The 19,021-nt window shown below is 41.5% G+C and overlaps 3 protein-coding genes across 4 annotated transcripts; 2 read left to right on the top strand and 1 right to left on the bottom strand.

Annotated features, from left to right (window-relative positions):
• The first annotated feature begins 580 nt into the window (after positions 1–580).
• On the top strand, positions 581–8,224 carry LOC115664340 (membrane-bound O-acyltransferase gup1). Of its 2 annotated transcripts, none has more exons than XR_008815571.1 (18): positions 581–888; positions 1,006–1,061; positions 1,558–1,739; positions 1,841–1,889; positions 2,039–2,142; positions 2,232–2,296; positions 2,674–2,744; positions 3,058–3,171; positions 3,960–4,084; positions 4,163–4,214; positions 4,806–4,868; positions 4,995–5,104; positions 5,184–5,276; positions 5,393–5,474; positions 6,418–6,495; positions 6,709–6,768; positions 7,594–7,643; positions 7,719–7,748. XR_008815571.1 is itself a non-coding variant. In XM_056307355.1 (18 exons), exons 1-18 carry the CDS (start codon positions 771–773, stop codon positions 7,758–7,760), a joined length of 1,530 nt encoding a protein of 509 aa, XP_056163330.1. In that variant the 5' UTR covers positions 581–770; the 3' UTR covers positions 7,761–8,224. The 2 variants fall into 2 exon arrangements, 1 of the variants encoding a protein (XP_056163330.1); XM_056307355.1 differs by having other exon boundaries at positions 6,693–6,768; positions 7,719–8,224.
• Positions 8,225–10,528: 2,304 nt separating this feature from the next.
• LOC115664342 (peroxidase N1-like) lies at positions 10,529–12,157 on the top strand. The gene is made up of 3 exons (XM_030586285.2): positions 10,529–11,004; positions 11,206–11,368; positions 11,542–12,157. Exons 1-3 carry the CDS (start codon positions 10,606–10,608, stop codon positions 11,967–11,969), a joined length of 990 nt encoding a protein of 329 aa, XP_030442145.2. The 5' UTR covers positions 10,529–10,605; the 3' UTR covers positions 11,970–12,157.
• A 4,785-nt stretch (positions 12,158–16,942) lies between these two features.
• On the bottom strand, positions 16,943–18,627 carry LOC115679741 (uncharacterized). Its single transcript, XM_030603433.2, has one exon. The coding sequence runs from the start codon at positions 18,519–18,521 to the stop codon at positions 17,277–17,279; it is 1,245 nt and encodes a 414-aa protein (XP_030459293.2). The 5' UTR covers positions 18,522–18,627; the 3' UTR covers positions 16,943–17,276.
• Positions 18,628–19,021: the final 394 nt, after the last annotated feature.

Here is a 19,021-nt window from a genome sequence, read left to right as displayed (position 1 = left end):
GAGGCGGCTCGGCTCCGGCGATGGTAGGTTTTGTTTTTTTTTAATAAATAAATAATTCTCAAAGTCCATTTGCAAAAAAATTCACCAAACACAATATTTTGGCCAAAGTAGCTTTACAAAATATTTTTACCAAATACCATTTGCATTTCCCACAAAGGTATTTGCATTCCCCCAAGTAGCATTTTCAAAGTTAAACCAAACAAGCCTTCACTTGGGGTCCTTTTTTGAGAAAAATACCCTACTTGGGGTCCTTAATTGAAATTTTCCCTTAGATTAATATTACAAAAAATCACAAACTTGTATACTTATAACAAACAGAAGGTAAAATCTCAAATAAATACACCCGTCAACTGTCATGTGTCATTCAATTCAGCAATTTGATGGTAAAATTTAACGGAAACTAATAAAGGGTAAATTTATTGTAGGTGTACCAACTTGAGGTAAATTTATAATAGACATATCAGTTTGAGATTTTTCGTAGTATTAACTCTAAAATAAAACAAAAACTGCGATAACAATTTGGTATACTTGCGTTAAAAATATTAGGAGATGAGTTGACATAGAAACCGGCAGTAAACGGAGGTAATCATCTTCCGTGTTTAGGCGCAAAAAGAAAATTCCTGTGTCTGACTTCTGCTCGCGTCTCCGAAATCACCACAGTGGGAGCAGACGACGACGACTCCTCCGCTGTGAAGTCGAACAGCTTTTGGTTGCCCCTTCACGACATCATCGTATCCCGAAGCCCTGTAAGAAGGCGGCGGTCGTTGATCATGAAGAACGACGGCAAGAACATCGTCTCATGGAAACGGAGGGAGCTCCCGCTCTTGGTGCTGTACGCGCTCGTGTTCTACGCCGTCATCATACGGCGCTCTTTCCAGTTCTCTCGTGGTAATTCGTGTTCGGTTTATGCTGCTGCTGCTGCGGTAGCTCCACTGTCTATTGTTGTAATGCGGATTTGGTCTCGCGGCACGAGTTTTGATCTGGGGGTGTGATGATTCTTTGCAGATTACTCGTTGAATCTCGATGGACTCCGACCTGGCTGGATCGCCCACAGACTCAATGTATGTCTTTTCCCCGCCTTTGAAACTTCAATACGGATTGTCGTCACTCGATGAGCCTCTGTGGGGAAACTTTTCCATGTGCATTTACAGTGAGTGATGCTCTTAGTGATTAGCGTCCCCATTGGTCGGATTGGGCTTCTGGGTGAGGTGTTGAGGACTAGGAAGCTACTTTGTTCTGAGTTATGTCTGTTATCATTGTATGATATAAATTGCTAATTTAGCGCATTCTTTCCTTTTTTTTTGCGCATGTCTTATCTGGAAAAAAAAAAAAAAGGTTTTCCTTGGCTTGATTGATTGCTTCGTGGGGAAGTGCAAATCATTTCTCTGAACAGGGAGTTTAAGCTCAAGTTTTATACACATGGATGGCCGTGTGTACATACGCAGCAGGGTTCTGTTTTGCTTAAGTAAAATGACCCGTAAAGAAGAGTTATGTACATTTGGGGTGATATTCCCTCACTTGTCTTGGACTATCCACAGTACCCTCTGCTTTGTGTAGGACTTATCGGATGCCCAGTGGAGAAACTTTCGTGGAAATTTGCCTATCCTCACCGTCGTTTTTGGAATTTTTGCATTTGTTGCCAATAGCACAAGAGTACTTTTTCATTTGAAAGCGCGGGGGATGTCCAACGTGTGGCTTCTGATTTCTTTAGCTTACCTGCTTTACCTACATGGAGCATGGTATGTAATGTACTTTCCATTCTTCTGTCTGTTTTTTTATATGTTCATACAGTTTTTTTTCTTCGTTGACATCCTTCCTCTCTGTTCTTCTTTGTGGGCAGCACTGTGTTTGTCTTGTCAATTGCTTCACTTAACTTTCTTCTTGTGAAGGTAATTTCCATTCTATTTTAAATATTATTCTTACGCTGGAAATGCAACTTTAGGATGGGGGAAGATAAAAAGGTGTGTGTATGCATGTCAATGAGGCGGGTGGTTTAGTTTTCCTCTGATGATATCTTCATTTGTTGATGCTTGTGCAGATATTTGTGAAGACAAAGTACTTTTCACTTATGCTGTGGTCTTTTTCCATTTTTTTTCTTCTATGTAATCGTGTTTATGAGGGGTACTCTTTTTCTTTGTTCGGGTAAGTTTTTATTCTCAGTGTCCTTAGCTTGCAATGGATAAACTCACGAGCAAAGTTATAATGCAAATTTATCCATTAATCATGCACAGGCAACGCTGGATCTTCTTGGACAACTTTCGGGGAGTTTTTCGCTGGCAAATTTGCTTTAACTTCGGTAATTCTGTCATTAAAATTGGTCATAGGTTGAGTGGACATTATTCCTTGGTACTTCTGTCATTAAGAACTTGGCTCCTGGATTTTCTATATATGATCTTGGCCACTGTAGATTATATGAATTCAAGAGTGAATTCACAACATTACAGAAGCACGATGCTACTTAAAGTTACTCTTCTCAATGCAACAATGGCCTTTCTGTGGGTGGTCATTCTTACTTGTCAAAAGGCCATTGCTGGAGGTCTTGTCTTTACCTTCTTTGCATGGGAAAATTCAGATGACACGTAGAGAGATGATTTGTGAAAATTTCACTAGCTAGTAATGGCACTTGCCCTTCACCTTTGCTGACCATGTTTCTGCTTTTGTCGCTCTTGACAGTAATTTTGCGAATGGTCAGTTTTGGATATGATTACTGCTGGGCCTGTCGAGGTTCGGGATTTAATCAGAAGGTATTGTCACTGCTTATTACTTGTGAAAATGTTGCATACTTAGCTTTTCATTGCCTCAAGTTGAATCTACATCAAGTATTATAATTTTTTATCAGAGTATGTACTAAGACGAACGCAGTCTTAGTAGCATTAGCTAGATGTTGCTCAATGACATTCTTTTTGCCATGTGTAGAAGCATGCTGAGTATTGCCGCATTTGTAAATCAAGAAAAACATGCCACCAAATTTTACAGTTTGGTTGGATTCTGGAATAGAACACTATTCATTTTGTTCTTGCAATAAGTTAGGTTATTGACAAGTTTGAATGTTATCAGGAAAAAAGTGTTCCAAGTGATAAGTATTCCTTTGGAATATACCTGTGCTATTTGATATATGCACCTCTCTACATCTCAGGGCCAATTATAAGCTTCAATGCATTTGCTTCACAGGTTAGTTTGGTGTTTTACATATCATATTTTTAACTTTTTCTTTTATTTAATCTAGTTGTCCATGCTTAATGAGTTATTATATGAAAGTAAGTCCTCTTTGATACCTTCATGATTGGATGGGTCCATTATAATAGAAGCGTTTGTGCTGTTGTGCCTCGTATGTACCATGTGGCAATGAGATTGGAGAAACTAGCCAATCGTAGATTGAGATTCTAAAATTCAAACTCAAAGTTGGTTAGATGCATACCATATGAGCGATGTGGTTTAGCCATGCAACTAATCGTTGTACTTGTGAAGTGCAAAGTTTTTTAGAGTTTTTGGATATTTCCTTTGGAAATATGGGAGATAATACATGATGATTTACTTCTTTGAGATTTAGAGTTGACCTTCAACATTCGTATTAGGATAGTGGACATCAAATCGGTGAAGAGAAGGGTTTAAAGTTAATAGACATCCAATGCATTGCTTTGACATTTTTCAAGGAGGTGAGACTATGGAAAGTAGTATATTCTAAGCACTAAATACCAAATTGAGAAAGGCTTGTTTATTCTTTTGTTAGCAATCCAGAATTTGCGGAGCATATACTGAATTTTGCTATTGGATAAGCCCTCTCACTTCTCTTTGATGATATACTGCCGTGTCACGCTTATGCATTCAATCCCCTTGATATAGAAAATTTTAGGGTTTCATGTCACCTTTACGGGTTGATTTGCTACATTCTTGCTGCTAAATTGGGACTAAAGAGTATTATGTGGTTCACTGAACTTTCGAATTATTTGTTGCCGCAGCTGGAGACGCCACAGAAGAATTATGCGCTTAAAGACATAGTTCTCTATGGAGTCCGATGGATATCGAGTCTTCTCCTTATGGAACTTATGACTCATTTCTTCTATTACAATGCCTTTGCAATCAGGTGATTCTTTCACCCAAAATGTTCACTATATAATGTTTTTTGTTGATTACCTTAAAACCAAATATGTTTTTTGTCCAGTGGCTTGTGGAAGCAGTTATCAGCCATGGATGTATTTATCATTGGCTACGGAGTAAGAATGTCTTTTTTGTATCCTGTCTGTTGCTTATTAGTTTATTGTTGCAATTGTTTATGTTCGAATTTGTGTGGCAAGTGAGAAAATACACCTTCTGTTGCATGAAAAAATGAAGTAAAAGGTAACTGAGGTAGAGTTAATCACCGGTGAAAGGGCAATGTAGAAACCGAGGCTCCAATGTTTTTCTGAAAACTTCAAATCAGCACTATTTGGCCAGTGCAGAGGATCACTAATTCCATTTGGATCTAATTATAGATGCATCTAAAAGAAGTTCACCTGGCAAACCATTGTATGAAAACCAAGAAATAAGAAAGGTCATGAAGAGTCCGACATAGGATGGAAAGCATACTCCAGATCAAATTATAGTTAAGGACCAGGTTCTGTTTGGCTGTAAAAATGGACTAATGCAATATAAGATGAGGAGGGTATTATGTAAAAAAGGAGTAAAGGTATGTCTGGCAGAGACAACTTTAATTAAGCAGAACTATTTCTGTGTAATATACTTTATCTTTTTTACATATATTTGTGGACCAATAATGAATTTGATTACTTAACTTCCGTTTTGGAACCATTCTTATGTTTGTACAGGTTTTAAACTTTATGTGGCTGAAGTTTTTTCTGATCTGGCGATATTTCCGCCTTTGGTCACTGGTAATTTTCCAGGATTTGATTGTCGTTTGTACCTCATTAGTTCCTTAGGCAAGGGATTCGTTGTGCATCTTTGATCTGCATTGCTGACCTTCCTGCCTTAATAGAGTTTGTGTCCTGCAATTGCAGATATGTGGGGTTGAGGCTCCTGAGAATATGCCAAAGTGCATCAACAATTGCTATAATCTGGAAAGTTTTTGGAAAAGTTGGCATGCATCCTATAACAAATGGCTTGTAAGGTGCAACTTTCTCCTCTTTATTGTTTGTACTTCTCCCATCGACATGGACTCATGCTATTCCAAATTTCCACCATGTAAGGTACATGTACATTCCTCTAGGAGGTTCTCAGAGAAAAATACTCAACATATGGGTTATATTCACATTTGTAGCATTGTGGCATGACCTCGAATGGTAATTCCAATTCCTCAAGAAACTTGTTCTGTAATTTCTTTTATCTGATGGAGGAATTAGGTGCGCAAGCTTGATGGTATACGCCTTATCTTACAGCTTATGCATTTAAACAACAGGAAACTTCTATCGTGGGCTTGGTTGACTTGTTTGTTCTATGTTCCAGAACTGGTACTTAAGTCAGTGGCAAATGCATTTCAGGTGATGCCTTCTGTTTTGCCAATTGTCTTTATTTTGGTGTTGATTGTGTTAAACCTCCCCATCCTTGATACAAGTAGTAAAAGCGGACAAAGAAATAGAGCACTAAGAGCAAGCATAATTTAGTTTAGTGCCATGATTTGCCCTTCGTTTTGCATAACTCAAACCTTGCATGTTTTGGGTAAATTTATCTGATATGCAGTTTAAGGGTCATTTCCTTCCCCTGCATTCAGTAAAGTTTCGTATCTAGTAAGATAAGAGGAAGATAAGGGATAGCATATGAAGCCAAACCGAGATCTTCTGGGTAGAGAGAAGCTTTTGATTTGAATTTGGTTGCACATTGGTGGAGATTGGTTGCTCTTTGTGGCTACAACTTCCTTGCAATGGAATCAACTGATGATTCTTGGTGATGGAATGTTCATAGACCCGTGATATATATGAGGGTTCTAGACTGGACCTGGATTCCTTAATTTTCTGATAAATATAGTGCTGCCCTTGATGCAAGGCCTAGTTTTGTCGCTGCTTATCTACTAGCTACATGGAGAATAACTAGTATCATTCAAGTACGCATATATTCCTCTTGGTTGCATGCATTGGCGTTTGATGAGCATGATGGGAGTGTTGACTCATATAAGACTAGGACATTTAAGCTGTATAAGCAGATGTACAACAAGTTTATTGGATATCCATATAAACTTTGATAGCAAGACGGAAATTAGGCTATGAAGACTAAGGACGCAAATGATGCAAATCGATAACGTGAGGAATTTTAGATGAACCAGCAACCTTTAGATTTTAACATGCGTGGTCGTTAGAGATCTTACCTTAGTTACAAATTGACAAGGTAAAGCTGAAGTCGTTTCCATTGTCTGTTTCTAGATTTTTAAATCTATCTGTACAGGCTTCGTAACTTTTGGGTTGAATTTCTTCTATGACTTACCATCAGGTTGAAAACGCTCTTGGGGAGTTATTCTTTCGAGAAGTCAGTGCAACTGCTGGTGCTGTCACAATCACTTGCCTCATGGTCTGTCCATTGCTGTGTTCATGGCTTCGGCAATAGTCTCATATTATATTTTTGCATGTGTTCTTTGTTTGTGTATTATATTTTATTGTAAAGACAAAGATGCCATTGGGCGTAAAAATCTCTTAGTCGTGGGTATATAATCTGTTTTTTCATGAAAATATCTTTGATATCCTAACTTTTGGATTCACCTGCATCAGGTTGCAAATCTTGTAGGCTTTGTGATTGGACCATCTGGAATCAGTTGGTTAATTGCTCGATTCCTTCATAAAGAAGGTATATCCCAATATTGCCACCTTTACAAAAGCTAAACATGCATCATCTGTAAAGATTAACTTTCTTTTTTGGTGATAGTGCATCATTAACCATGTTACTGTATACATCTCCTAAGATTGTTGTTCCGGTGCTCATTACATTTCAGCTGCATTTTTGTCATCTAGAAATAGGGTCTCAAAGACAATGTATGCGGTCCTTGTGTGGCTTCTAGATAAGAATGAGCCACCTTAGGGAGCACGGGTACAATGTTAAGACATTCTTCAAACTGCCAGCCTCTCCAAGCATTCTGCATGAAATGCAAAAGATTTAGGTGCAAGCGTTCTGCATGAGAGACACAAGTTTAAGGCCAACTGGACCATTTTAATTGTACTAGCTACCATTGTTTCAGTTTTCCATTCTACACAAAAGTAGTATTGAAGCAAGCTCCATTCTGGGTGAGCACTTCACAAGATCCAAGTCTGTTGATGCTTTGTTGATGGTTAACCCAGTGCTAAAGTGGTTTTGAGCTCATTTTTCCTCTCCATGGGCAATTGAAACTGCAACTAGAGTCTGGGAGGAGATGGATGGATGCTGCTATAGTGGGCAAGCAGAGATCGTCAGCAGCTTCTGATTTTGCAGTGCTCTTTTAGCATCTAAGACATTCAGCCAATTTTGTCCTTTCATGTCACTATATATAGCATATTGATGACACGTCTCTTTTTCTTGAACTTGAACGATTAGTTCTTGCTATTTGCGGAGCTGTTATCTCATCTTTGGTTTCACTCTCTTTTCCTTATTCCCTCAATTTTGGAGCTGCGGGCATTGATAGAGTATTCCGTCTTGCAGGATGGCCTATCCTTGTTGGCATGTTCTTGACGTTCTATGTGGGGACCAAGGTAAGTTAGATATGTACTTATCTTTGCTATCAAATGGAAAAAAGTGACAGAGTGACCTATTTCCCTATTTTGCAGCTCATGTTTCATATCCAGGACGCCAAACGGAAAGGACGGTGAATCAGACACCATGATTTGAAAGGGTTGTACTCAATTGCACCACTGCACAGTAGGATTGTTTAGCAATGGATCACGGAGAAGAGCATTGATGAAATTTCTTGACATACTGGCCTCAGCATCAGAGGTAACTTGGAGAGGCATTCTATGACTACTCTCGGCACTTGGTGGGAGAGTCGGTTTGTTAGCCTTGTATGGACTGGTAACCCTTCAATGCTCGTGAATGGTGGTGGTGCTGCTGAGAACTATTTTTGTATAACTTTGTTTCATCCTAGTCAATTGATTGCAATGTAAGATATAGTTATCTATGCAGCACGAACAAATCAGAAACAGATGCACATGAAAATGAGATCTGTCAGTTCTCTCTTTCAACATTTAGTTGTATGAAATATCGAATCAAACGGGTAATAAGGCCATTTATTTTGGGTCGAAGTATTAAGGCCATTTATGAAGAACTTTTTCCTGCACAGGAGTGTCTATGATTTATATAATCCATATGTATATTTACATTCGGCATCTATGTAATGATTGACGTTATTTGGTATATGAACTGTGAAGTGTGAACATCGTCACCTTTCGGATTAGGCTTGAGCCCAGACGAAGTCCACGGTTAAGTGTTTACAGGAAACTAATAAGGCTTTATGCATAGAGGCCCACCATGTGGCAGGAGCCTATTACACAGGACGGGAAAATTAACAAAACAGTTATAAATTTGTTATAATTGTGCCAATTTAGTCTTAAACTATTTTACATTTGTGCCATCAGTCCATCCGGTCACTTTTGGCCGGCTAGCACTAACGTAGAATCAATACTGACATGGCAATTTTTTAATATTTTATAGTATCGAGATCATTAAACACTTAGTTTGACAAAATTTATAGTATCGAGATTGATCTATATCAATATTTTCTTCAGCAATAAAAGTAAAAGATTCATGCATCTTCTAGCCGGTATCCTCGCCGACGCGGCCGATCTCCATGCGTTGGAGGGTACCACGGTAAGATTGCATTACTTTTACTCTTTTCCATTCTACTATTGACTAGACAAACCTTTCCAAGAATCCTTCGAAGAAATGATATTGTGATGCAACTTATGTTATTATCAAAACAATGCCCACAATAGCAAATTTTCCAATGTCTGAATCGTCTTATGAGGATTCATATCGAAAGTTTTCAATGCTTACTGCTTAACCAAATTTCTTCTCGATCAATCTCTCCATCATTACTAATTAGGACAACTGCGACTCCTCTCAATTGGAATTTAAATCTTCATACTTGGGCACTTTGAGTCTCTCTTATCTAGATGAAATGTCCAATTTAGGAGGATACCTTTCAGAATATGCGAATACCAAGCTTTACCATTAAATAAATGCATGGACCAATATAGTAAGACACGGGTAAAAAATCACGGGAAATAAACTTGGTAGAATTTAACTTTGATACGATATTAGAAAATCTAGAGACGATAGTTAAGTCTTTTTCTTTTGGGTTAGATACGATAGTTAAGTTAGGTTAGGTATTTTAATATGGGAAAAGTGCTGAATAGTCTTAAACCTTTGGGTGGTGCCAATTTAGTCATAAACCTATTTTTGCCAATTGAGTCCTAAACCTTTTGATATAGTGCCAATTCGGTCGGCCGATTTTACTACGTGGACGTCGGCGCGCGACGGTCACCGCGCGATGTGACAAAATTTAATAATATTTTAATATTTTTTGAATTTTTTTTCTTCTCCCTCTTCCTTCGCGCTCGCCCGAGGTCGAGCCTCGCCGTGGCCGGCGTGGCTCGCCCGAGGTCGACCTTGCCTCGCGTCGCCTCTTCGGCGGCGGGAAGGAAGAGGGAGAAGAAAAAAATTCAAAAAATATTAAAATATTATTAAATTTGTCACGTCGCCAACTGGCCGGCTGGTAATCCGCCAAAGATTTTGGTTAGATACGATAGTTAAGTTAGGTTAGGTATTTTAATACTGTATATATAAGAGAAGCCCAAAAAAAAAACAATAGAAGGGGAACAAAAGAGAAAACTCCATGACCCAAAAATACAAATACATTCAAAGGAGAAAGTAAAAAAAGTTACACAGCCCCCAAAAACGAAGAACAGGGAAAGAATCAAGGAATTGACTATGGTCGGCCATTGGAGCTTGGATGTATTCTCTTCTTTGTCTCTGCGCTCTGCATGGCCCCCGACGCGGTTTTCACGATTGTGTGAGGCTAGGCAAGAATTGCAAAAGGCCAATTTTACATGATTAACAAAACGACGTTACCCTTTTCGTGTTTTGGCTCTTTGGTGGACCTCTTTTTTCCGTCTATTTTGACTCTCCTTTGCAACGTTGTCACACAGTTCTGCTATTCGACCTCGGTCAAGATCTGCATGTTTAGACTCTGTCTGGCCATGTGCGATTTAGGGGGTCAAAGATGTGAGGAACCCATTTCATATTAGTGGAGGGTTCTAAATCGGTGCGACGAACACTAGCGTCATTCACTTTCCTAGAAGCGTCCTCGCAAAAATGCTGATTCGACTAGTGGCATTTGTACCATGATCACTGTGATATGCATGTAAACGAAACCCATGCAGAGCATTAGACATGCTCTCGTCATCCTCCTCCACTCTTTATATCCACTTGCACGAAAGATACAAGAAACTCCGTGTAGGACCTCTCTCTCTCTCTTGCTCGCTCGCCAGCCATCTTTTTATAATATTCCACCATAGTTTGACCTCTCTTCACACTATATATACATGCACATTGTGCATGCATTGCCTCACACCAAGCTCAGAACATCTCAGAAAATCAAATCTCAGCATTCTTAGCTCAAGGCATATATATCCACTTCATTCCACTCTTTTCCTAACAATGGTCTTTCTGAACAAAACCACCTTGTTCCTGATGCTCCTCACATTATGCATTGTGCCAACCTTTGTACGAGGACAAGGTACGAGAGTAGGGTTCTACTCGAGTTCGTGTCCACGTGCCGAGGCCATTATTAGGTCGACGGTTCAGGCCCAATTCCGGTCCAATCCCACCGTGGCTCCAGGGCTGTTGAGGATGCACTTTCACGACTGCTTCGTCCAGGGATGCGATGGTTCGATCCTCGTCAATGGGCCCAATGCTGAGAAAACGGCACCTCCGAACCGTTTGCTGAGAGGATATGAAGTGATCGACGACGCAAAGACCCAGCTCGAAGCTGCCTGTCCTGGCGTCGTTTCTTGTGCTGATATTCTTGCTCTTGCCACCCGTGATTCCGTTGCTCTGGTATTTAATAATCCTCTACTTCCAATATTAGAGATCTCCGATACAAGTGCAAACCAATGTGTGGATCAATTTCATTCACTTCCACGCAAATCTTGGCAGCAGCTACACGATTGATATCTTTTAGCTGCGACCAGTTTAAAATGCCGAGTCTTCAAATATTCGAGACATTTTGAATGATGTGATTCATAAAATTCAATGCAGACGAATGGACCGAGTTGGGCTGTGCCAACGGGACGCAGAGACGGACGGGTCTCCTTGGCATCAGATGTTACAAATTTGCCAAGTTTCGTCGATTCAGTTGATGTGCAAAAGAAAAAGTTTGCTGACTTGGGACTGAACACCCTTGATCTCGTTGCTCTTGTTGGTGAGCATTACAATTTGTCCCCATTTCCATTTACTATTCTGGAATGTAAAAGTTGGCAAACCGAAATGTGTTAATATTACAGCACGTCCAAACCTAGTTATATTTCTCCTGTGTGCTGGTGTATCAAAAGGGATACACGGAGTTTCTTTGTATTTGACCAATACGTGATACAGGAGGGCACACCATAGGAACTGGAGCTTGCCAGGTCTTCAAGTACAGACTCTACAACTTCACCACTACTACCTCCAGTGGAGCTGACCCCTCCATTGATCCTTCCTTTGTTTCTCAACTCCAGTCTCTGTGTCCACAAAACGGCGACGCCACGAGACGCGTCGCCCTCGACACCGGCAGCCCTAACCGTTTCGACACATCCTTCTTCGCGAACTTGAGGAGCGGGAGAGGAGTTCTGGAGTCCGATCAGAAGCTATGGACCGATGCCTCCACGAGAACCTTCGTGCAGAGCTTCCTGAACGGCAGCGGCCCGACCCGGATGGACTTCAACGCGGAGTTTGCTAGATCGATGGTGAAGATGAGCAACATCGGTGTGAAGACGGGGTCTGATGGTGAAATTAGGAAGATATGCTCCGCCATTAATGCATGATTCAGATCATCGGAGACTATCGTATCGAACTTCAGTATTGCAGGGTTATACGTTGGAACCGACGTAAGCTGACACATGGCGCGTCCTATTGATTTTAGAAGTGGATAGGTTGACTCAAGATATAGAAAGAAATACGCAGTACTTTCTCATTTCAATAAAATTTGATGGCTATCGTCTCCAAAATGAAATCCTGACCATGAATTTCAAAAGATTTCTTATCTTCTTGCGGGGATTTCTGGCGACATCTGATTATTTATATAAAACTAGATGTTGGCTTTGAATAAATAACTGTATAAATAAGAACAGAAAATGATAGTGACATATGTACTTTCACGTTGATCGGATGGACTAGTTATCGACAATAAAATATTCTAAATGCTAAATATATTTTTGACTAGTATTTAATACGTAATAACATATATGTCTCATTCAACATCCCTTTTTTATTCGCGGAGCAAATGTCGAATGATTTCTTAGTGGTAAATTTGAAATCTTTGACAATCTTCCTTCTTCTGTAGAAGCATTCAATACAAAGACTTAATTTCTATTTGAATTCAGAAAACAAAATCTTATGTGGTAATATCGAAAACCTATGTGGCGTTTTTAGAGACCTTAAAATTTGTTTTAGAATGGCTTCAAAAATATGCATTCTTTTTATTTAAGCTTATAGATATAAAAAAAAAAACTTAGTTTAAACTGAGAATTTATATAAGACAATTTGTTTTGATGATATTTATCTTTATATCAAACAAAAGAATGGAATAAATACAAAATTTATTTATTTGAAGTTGGTTATAAAATTTAAAAATCAACACATACCTTTAATTCAAGTAAGTTGTGAATAAAAGAAAAGCAATTAAATGTGTTACAAGTGACAACTAAATATGTTTAACACGCTAACGTTCAAATACGGTTTTTTTTGGTCGAAACATTCAAATGTGGTTAACATAACATAAATATCACATTGTTTTTTTTTATAGGAAAAATGACACAAATAGTCTTTAAACTTTTGTCCAATGTGCAATATGATTCCTAAACTTTTAATTTGTTGAATGTGGTCTAGAAACTTGACCCAACATGCAATGTGGTCCATGAACTTTTAATCTGTTCAATGTCGTCTCAAAACTTTTAGTACATATTCAATTTAGTAACTGAACTATATGAAAATGTTCAACATAATCCCTGAACTTGAACTTAATCTTTCCATTATTTCAAGTTCAAGAATTACATTGAAAATTTTCATATAGTTCATATTAATTGTATGAAAATTTTCATACAATTAACATGTGTCAATAATTCAGGGAGCACGTTGAACAAATTAAAAGTTCAAGGACCACATTACATATTGTGTCAAAATTCAGGAATTATTTGTGTCATTATCCATTTTTGATAAATGTTGCCATGTCATTATCTATATAGACGAGTACCACGTCGCATTGCCCACTGGCAATTGTTCATACCCACTTTATAGAGAATGCAACAAACCATTTTCTATAATAAAGAGAACGCTTTCCCAGCAATTTAAAATCCTATTTGCCATCGTTAAAGATATTTTAGCATTATATATTTATAAAACGGTAGTTGGTCAGTGATGGTGACAGACATACTGAATATATAAATATTCCAGACTCACCCAACTCTTGATTTTTCACGCCCATGATGTAAAACTTCCTCAAAGAAATGCGATTCAAATTTCAAACAAGCTGAAGCAATGTGGCAAAAAAATTCAGAACTACATAACATCCTCGCTGTACAAATTTCAGGACCAAAACTCGACTGCCGCTTCCTAAAGGACTTTCATGATCAAATCAATCTTAGATTCCTAGACCTTACATAAATACTCGCCAGAGCAGAAATTGACGAGCCAAAACTAACCATTGGCTCTGCCAAAGCTCTGTCGCACACAGTAGTTGCGAACCGAACCGAAAAATCGAACCGAGAATTTAACGAATCGAGCAACCGAAAATTTCGTGCATTTTGGTTCGGTTTCGGTTCGGTAATGATAAATAACCATCCGTTTTTTATCGGTTCGGATTATTTCAGTCGCGGTTTATTAACCGAACCGAACCAAAAGTTAAAACCCATGCTCGACGCTCACCACTCCCAAAACCCAAAACTCGAAATTTCCTCCTCTACACGTCCAGCACACCACCGCCGCCGACGGCTCAGCCCTGCGCCACGTCCCCCACCCGAACAAGAATTGCACGTCGTCCGGCGAACACCGACGGCGGCGGCGGCGACGCCGCATGCCCGGGACGTAAACTCCTTCACCTCACCCGAAGAGACCCCTACCTCGCCGATGGACGAGGAGGGCAAGGTAAGGAAGTCCAAGAGGTTGGCCGTGACTCGCCTCTTCATGCGCTTCATCGGCCTCCCGGAGACAACCATGGTCCCGATATCCCACGGGAGTTCACCATGGTCCCCAAGTAGAGGAACTCGGGCTGGTTCCGAGGTCCTCCTCCGCATGAGCGCGAGCGTTCGCCTCGGCATTGCCCTAAGCAAATCACCGTTCGTGGCGTCGAATCTTTGGGTCTTGGCATTGTCGGTGAAGTCCCTGGCTGCGACGCGACGGCGAAGGACGAGGAGGGCGGCCACCAAGAGGACGAGGGCGTAGAGAGTGACGACGATGGCGACGGAGGAACAGGATGGGTTCGGTTTGTGGGACTATAGAGAGAGAGAGAGTGGGTGAGGTCGATCGAGAGAGTGGATTCACCTAAGATTCTGCCGAACCAAATAAAAAAGCAAAAAAAAAAAAATAAAGAGGAAGAAACCGAAAATCGAGCCGAACCAAACCGAACCGAAATCGATTTTTCGGTTCGGCCTTCGAGCAAAATTCAGCCTTCGGTTTGAGCAAGATTCGGTTCTTGTTCAAGGGTGCACTCCTGTCGGTTCGGTTCGGTTCGCTCATTTTTCAAGAAACCGAACCGAACCGAACCGCTGACACCCCTAGTAGTAGTTACATCAATCTGCAAGCAAATAGTTCATCGCTAGTCTAAGGCTACGCATGTAAGCAACATTCTGCGTTAATCGATTCTAAAGAAATTATTCTTTTTATTCCCGTGCAAATAATTTCTAAGCATTTGAAGGCGTTTGGTAAGCCCAAAATTTATGTTCTTAGAATAGAAAAAGAATAGAAATGCGTTTGATAACTGCACAAAATTTCTTTTTATTAATAATATTTGAATTTTTTAATATTTATTTCTTTCTTTACCCTTCCTTTCGGGCCATGGTCGGCGCCAGACGCGACCACCATAGGCCGGGCCGCGAAGCGTCGCGGCCCTCGCCATCGCCAACCCTAGCGACGGCGAGGTCGAGCCTCGCCCATCCAAGGTGAGGCCGGCCTCGCCGTCGCCACCCAGGCGACGGACCTAGGTGGCGACGACGAGGTCGGCCTCGCCTTGGCTGGGCGAGGCCGCGAGCCACCCTCGCCGCCCGACCTTGACCGGCTTGGCTGCCGGCGGGTGGCGAGGCCGAAGAACAACAACAACCAAAAAAAGAAAAAAACCAAGAAAAATCGGTTACGAAAAAATTGTTCCGGAATCAAGCTACTTTTTTTATTCTTGATTCGGTTTCAAAACTGATTTTGGGCACAATTTTGCAAAAAATTGTGCCCGGGCACAAAATATTTAACAAACGGATTTCTGTTCCCAAACTGATTCTGGGAACAAAAGAACAGAATCAGTTACTATTTAGCAAGTTGCCAAACAGGCCCTAAACAGGCCCTAAAAGAGCAGAAGGCTTTACTTTAAATTTATTGGTGTATCCATCCATAGATCAACAACTTCTCCATTGTGGTCCACCTCTCAATAGAATTCGCAATTCTTCTCTCCTGCTCAGATAGAATAGTAAAACCCCCTTCTCTTAACAATTCCCCCTGAGACAGAGATCCGTGACCAAAAAAATACTGTCCAGCTCAAGTGCATTTCTGTGCAGGATGAGGTAGTTATTCATCCACAATTCTATCTATCTAACATAAATTGAGTATCTGGAATACATATGAGGAACCACTGCTCGAATTGTTCAAACTATCCTATCCAGCAACAACAAATAAAGAAATTACCATTCAGCAATGATGAATTCTCCATGAAAGAATTGTCGATTAACAAGAATTTTGTATGACCAATCAGTAAATTACAGATTTTCAAATACCACAAATTAACGACAACTCGTCTTTCCATCACTCCTTTTTACGGACCACAAATTCATGGTAACAATAATCATCCTTCAGCCTAGCTCACAGATCAGTAAAATATCGATCTCACAGTTCACAAGAATACGATGACCAGTAAATGGATCTCATTTTATTCCAGAGTTAAACTGAATTCTCACGGAAACGCTCTTGCACAAAGTGGAACAACAAACATGTCATTGCGAAAATCAAGTAGATCAAGAACATAACAGTGTGAGACAATAGTCCAGAAGCCTTTCTCCCCTTTTTTTCTTGCTGAAAATCAAAATGCATTCATCCAATTAGAGACCAAACTACATGGAATAATAGATTCTTTAACCCCCCACCGACCTAACGGAACAAGAAAACAAGTCAAAAGTAAACCAACAAAGGAATTAGTGAAAGCCCAATTGCACAAGGAATGAGCTACCCCATTCATATCCCTCTGAACCCCATCCATGGAGACAATTCCCTGGGACATAATATTCAGAAGACCTTATCATAACTTAGAAGGCAACGGTGCCTTTTTGGAGAAGATAAACAGTTAGGTTCTCTTCAGAACTGAATCAGAAGAAAAGAGACAGGCGGATCTTCTAGTATTAGACTATAATATATATATAAGGTGCGAGGAGCAGCATCCACGAAAAATTCATAGCATAGGGACGATATTATTTACAAGGAAGGACCTACCCTCCAAATGATGGATCAACACAAATAAACATCAAATAATCAACTTTATAAGCAGCAAATGGCATCAATTTGCTAAGAAACACGTAACCAATAAAAGGAAGAATAACCCAGCACATTGGCATAACAAAAGGACAATCCTCACATAGCATGACAACTAATGATGGACAAAAAGAGTCAAGTACATATGTTTCAGGGGTTACAGACAAAACATTTCGGCAAGCATCAGGGAAGTGCATCCAAGTACGGAAGAAGATTGCAAACTCTCTAGAACAAAATATAAGGGGCAGAACCCCATTCATACGGATCAGCAGATGAACTTTTCACCTCTATCAATACAAACGTACCAGTTCAAGAACCTACACATGATGCTCTGTGAACTATTTGATTTTGAATTGTCTATACAACAACATCAAACACTAGCAAAAGTAAACCGCGCACCAAAATAAACATCACTTGGACACCAAAAGAATCTCAGGTTTCTTAGCTTTGCTCGGCGTGTTAGCATTTGAAGATGCATTTGCAGCCGCCGCAGCTGCAACCGCTTTCGCAGCCTCGCGTGCCCTCTTGTCAAGCTGAATGAGACTCCTCGCAGCCAAGATTGCCTGGGGAACCAAATCATGAGAAGCCCTCGCGTATAAACTCCTGACCGCAACAGAAGCCGCGGCCTTGACTTCCTCTGCATTCAAAGGAGCCAACAAACAGTGGCCCAAGATCCTCAACACAGGTTGCAAAAGCTCCCAAGGGAGCGGGATTCTTGCACCCTTTGGCTCCAAATTCACACCATACTCTTCAATTGCCAAGTTCCTAACTTCCTCCACAACCCCATCAATCTCAATCTCATCCTCCATGCCATTCCCATCCTCCAAAGCCCTGAACCCATCAACTTTTTCCTCATCACCATCAAACTCCCTCCTGCAAGAGCAATCGTACCCCGCCCAAGCTGCCGCGAACTGGCAAAGCTCGAGCTTTGACCACGAGGGCATCTGAGAGATCTGCTTATAATAACAATCCAGAGCTATTCCCACGATCGCGGCCCTTTTTGTAGACTTGACCGCGACCTGCGGCTCAAGGGGCGGCCACAAAACCCCGGCAGAGGCACGGGACGGCGGCGCAGGGGAACGGGTGCGCGGAGTGTGGTAGAGAGAGGGCTGGGAGAGGTCTGGGATCGCAATCAGCGTGGGTTTGCCTGCGCGGGCCTTGCATTCGGAGGAATAAATGGCAAGGAGGACGGCCTCGAAGCCGGCGAGGGAAGGGGAGGGATCGGAGTGGATGCGGGAGAGGTAGAGACCAGAGAGGAGGGGCAAGAAGGAGAAGACGACGAGGCGGAGGTGGGGATCGGAGGAGAGGAAAGTGTCGTAGAGCCAGTGGCAGAGTGGGTCCGAGCCGGAGCCGGAAAGCGGATCGGAGAGGGCGGAGGAGAGGGCGGAGTAGACGGGCGAGGAGGAGAGGAGGGAGAGGGCGGGGCGGTCGGAGTCGGTGAGGGAGGAGAGAGGTAAGGAGAGGATGGAGGAGAGAGACTCGATGCGGGCGCGGGCCTTGGAGATGGACTCCCACCAGGAGTGCATCGGGTCGTCAGTGCCGGCGGCGGCGGCGGCGGCGGCGGTCGCGACGGCGGTCAAAGAGTTCGGAGCGACGGTGGAGGCGGAGGAGGAGGAGGAGGAGGAGGAAGGCGAGGTGTTGCGCTGGATGTCCATGGCCGTTCTTCCGTAGGAACTGACGAAAATGGCGTGAGAAGAGATCGGAGATGGGACTGTGGAGTTCGGGCACTTGAGGACGAAGACGATGATCGACGATGGTTTTCTTCTGCTGTGTTGGATGACTTGAATCCAGTCGGGTCGGGGTGTTTTCCTTCGGGTTCGGGCCATCCGGCCCTCTGCAAAGGCCCAATGGGCTAACCTCAGGCCCAAAAGGAAAATAACGGGGCTGACAATTCGTGCAGTTTTATTGTGTTAGTATTGATTGTTCGTGCCTTTTGGTGGTGGCGAGCGAGCCAGGGCCACGGTGCCGGCGGTGGGTTTTGATCATATCATGGTGGCGTTTCGGGGCGGCAGCGGCAACGAGTGGCGGGCGGCGGGAAGTGTGGTTAGAAGAACTTCTTTTATCGGGGTTTCTAAAGTTGAAGATTTTGACCATTTTAATGTTATTGTCGATATAGCATTATATTAAGAAGACACATAAGGTACTAATCTAGACA

The sequence above is a fragment of the Syzygium oleosum genome, unplaced genomic scaffold, assembly GCF_021117445.2.
Source record: "Syzygium oleosum isolate NSW1041296 unplaced genomic scaffold, Sole_v2.1 Sole_v2.52, whole genome shotgun sequence".
NCBI classification, from domain to species: domain Eukaryota; kingdom Viridiplantae; phylum Streptophyta; class Magnoliopsida; order Myrtales; family Myrtaceae; genus Syzygium; species Syzygium oleosum.
The sequence above is the reverse complement of the archived record's forward strand: the minus strand, read 5'-3'. Positions and strand labels throughout refer to the sequence as shown.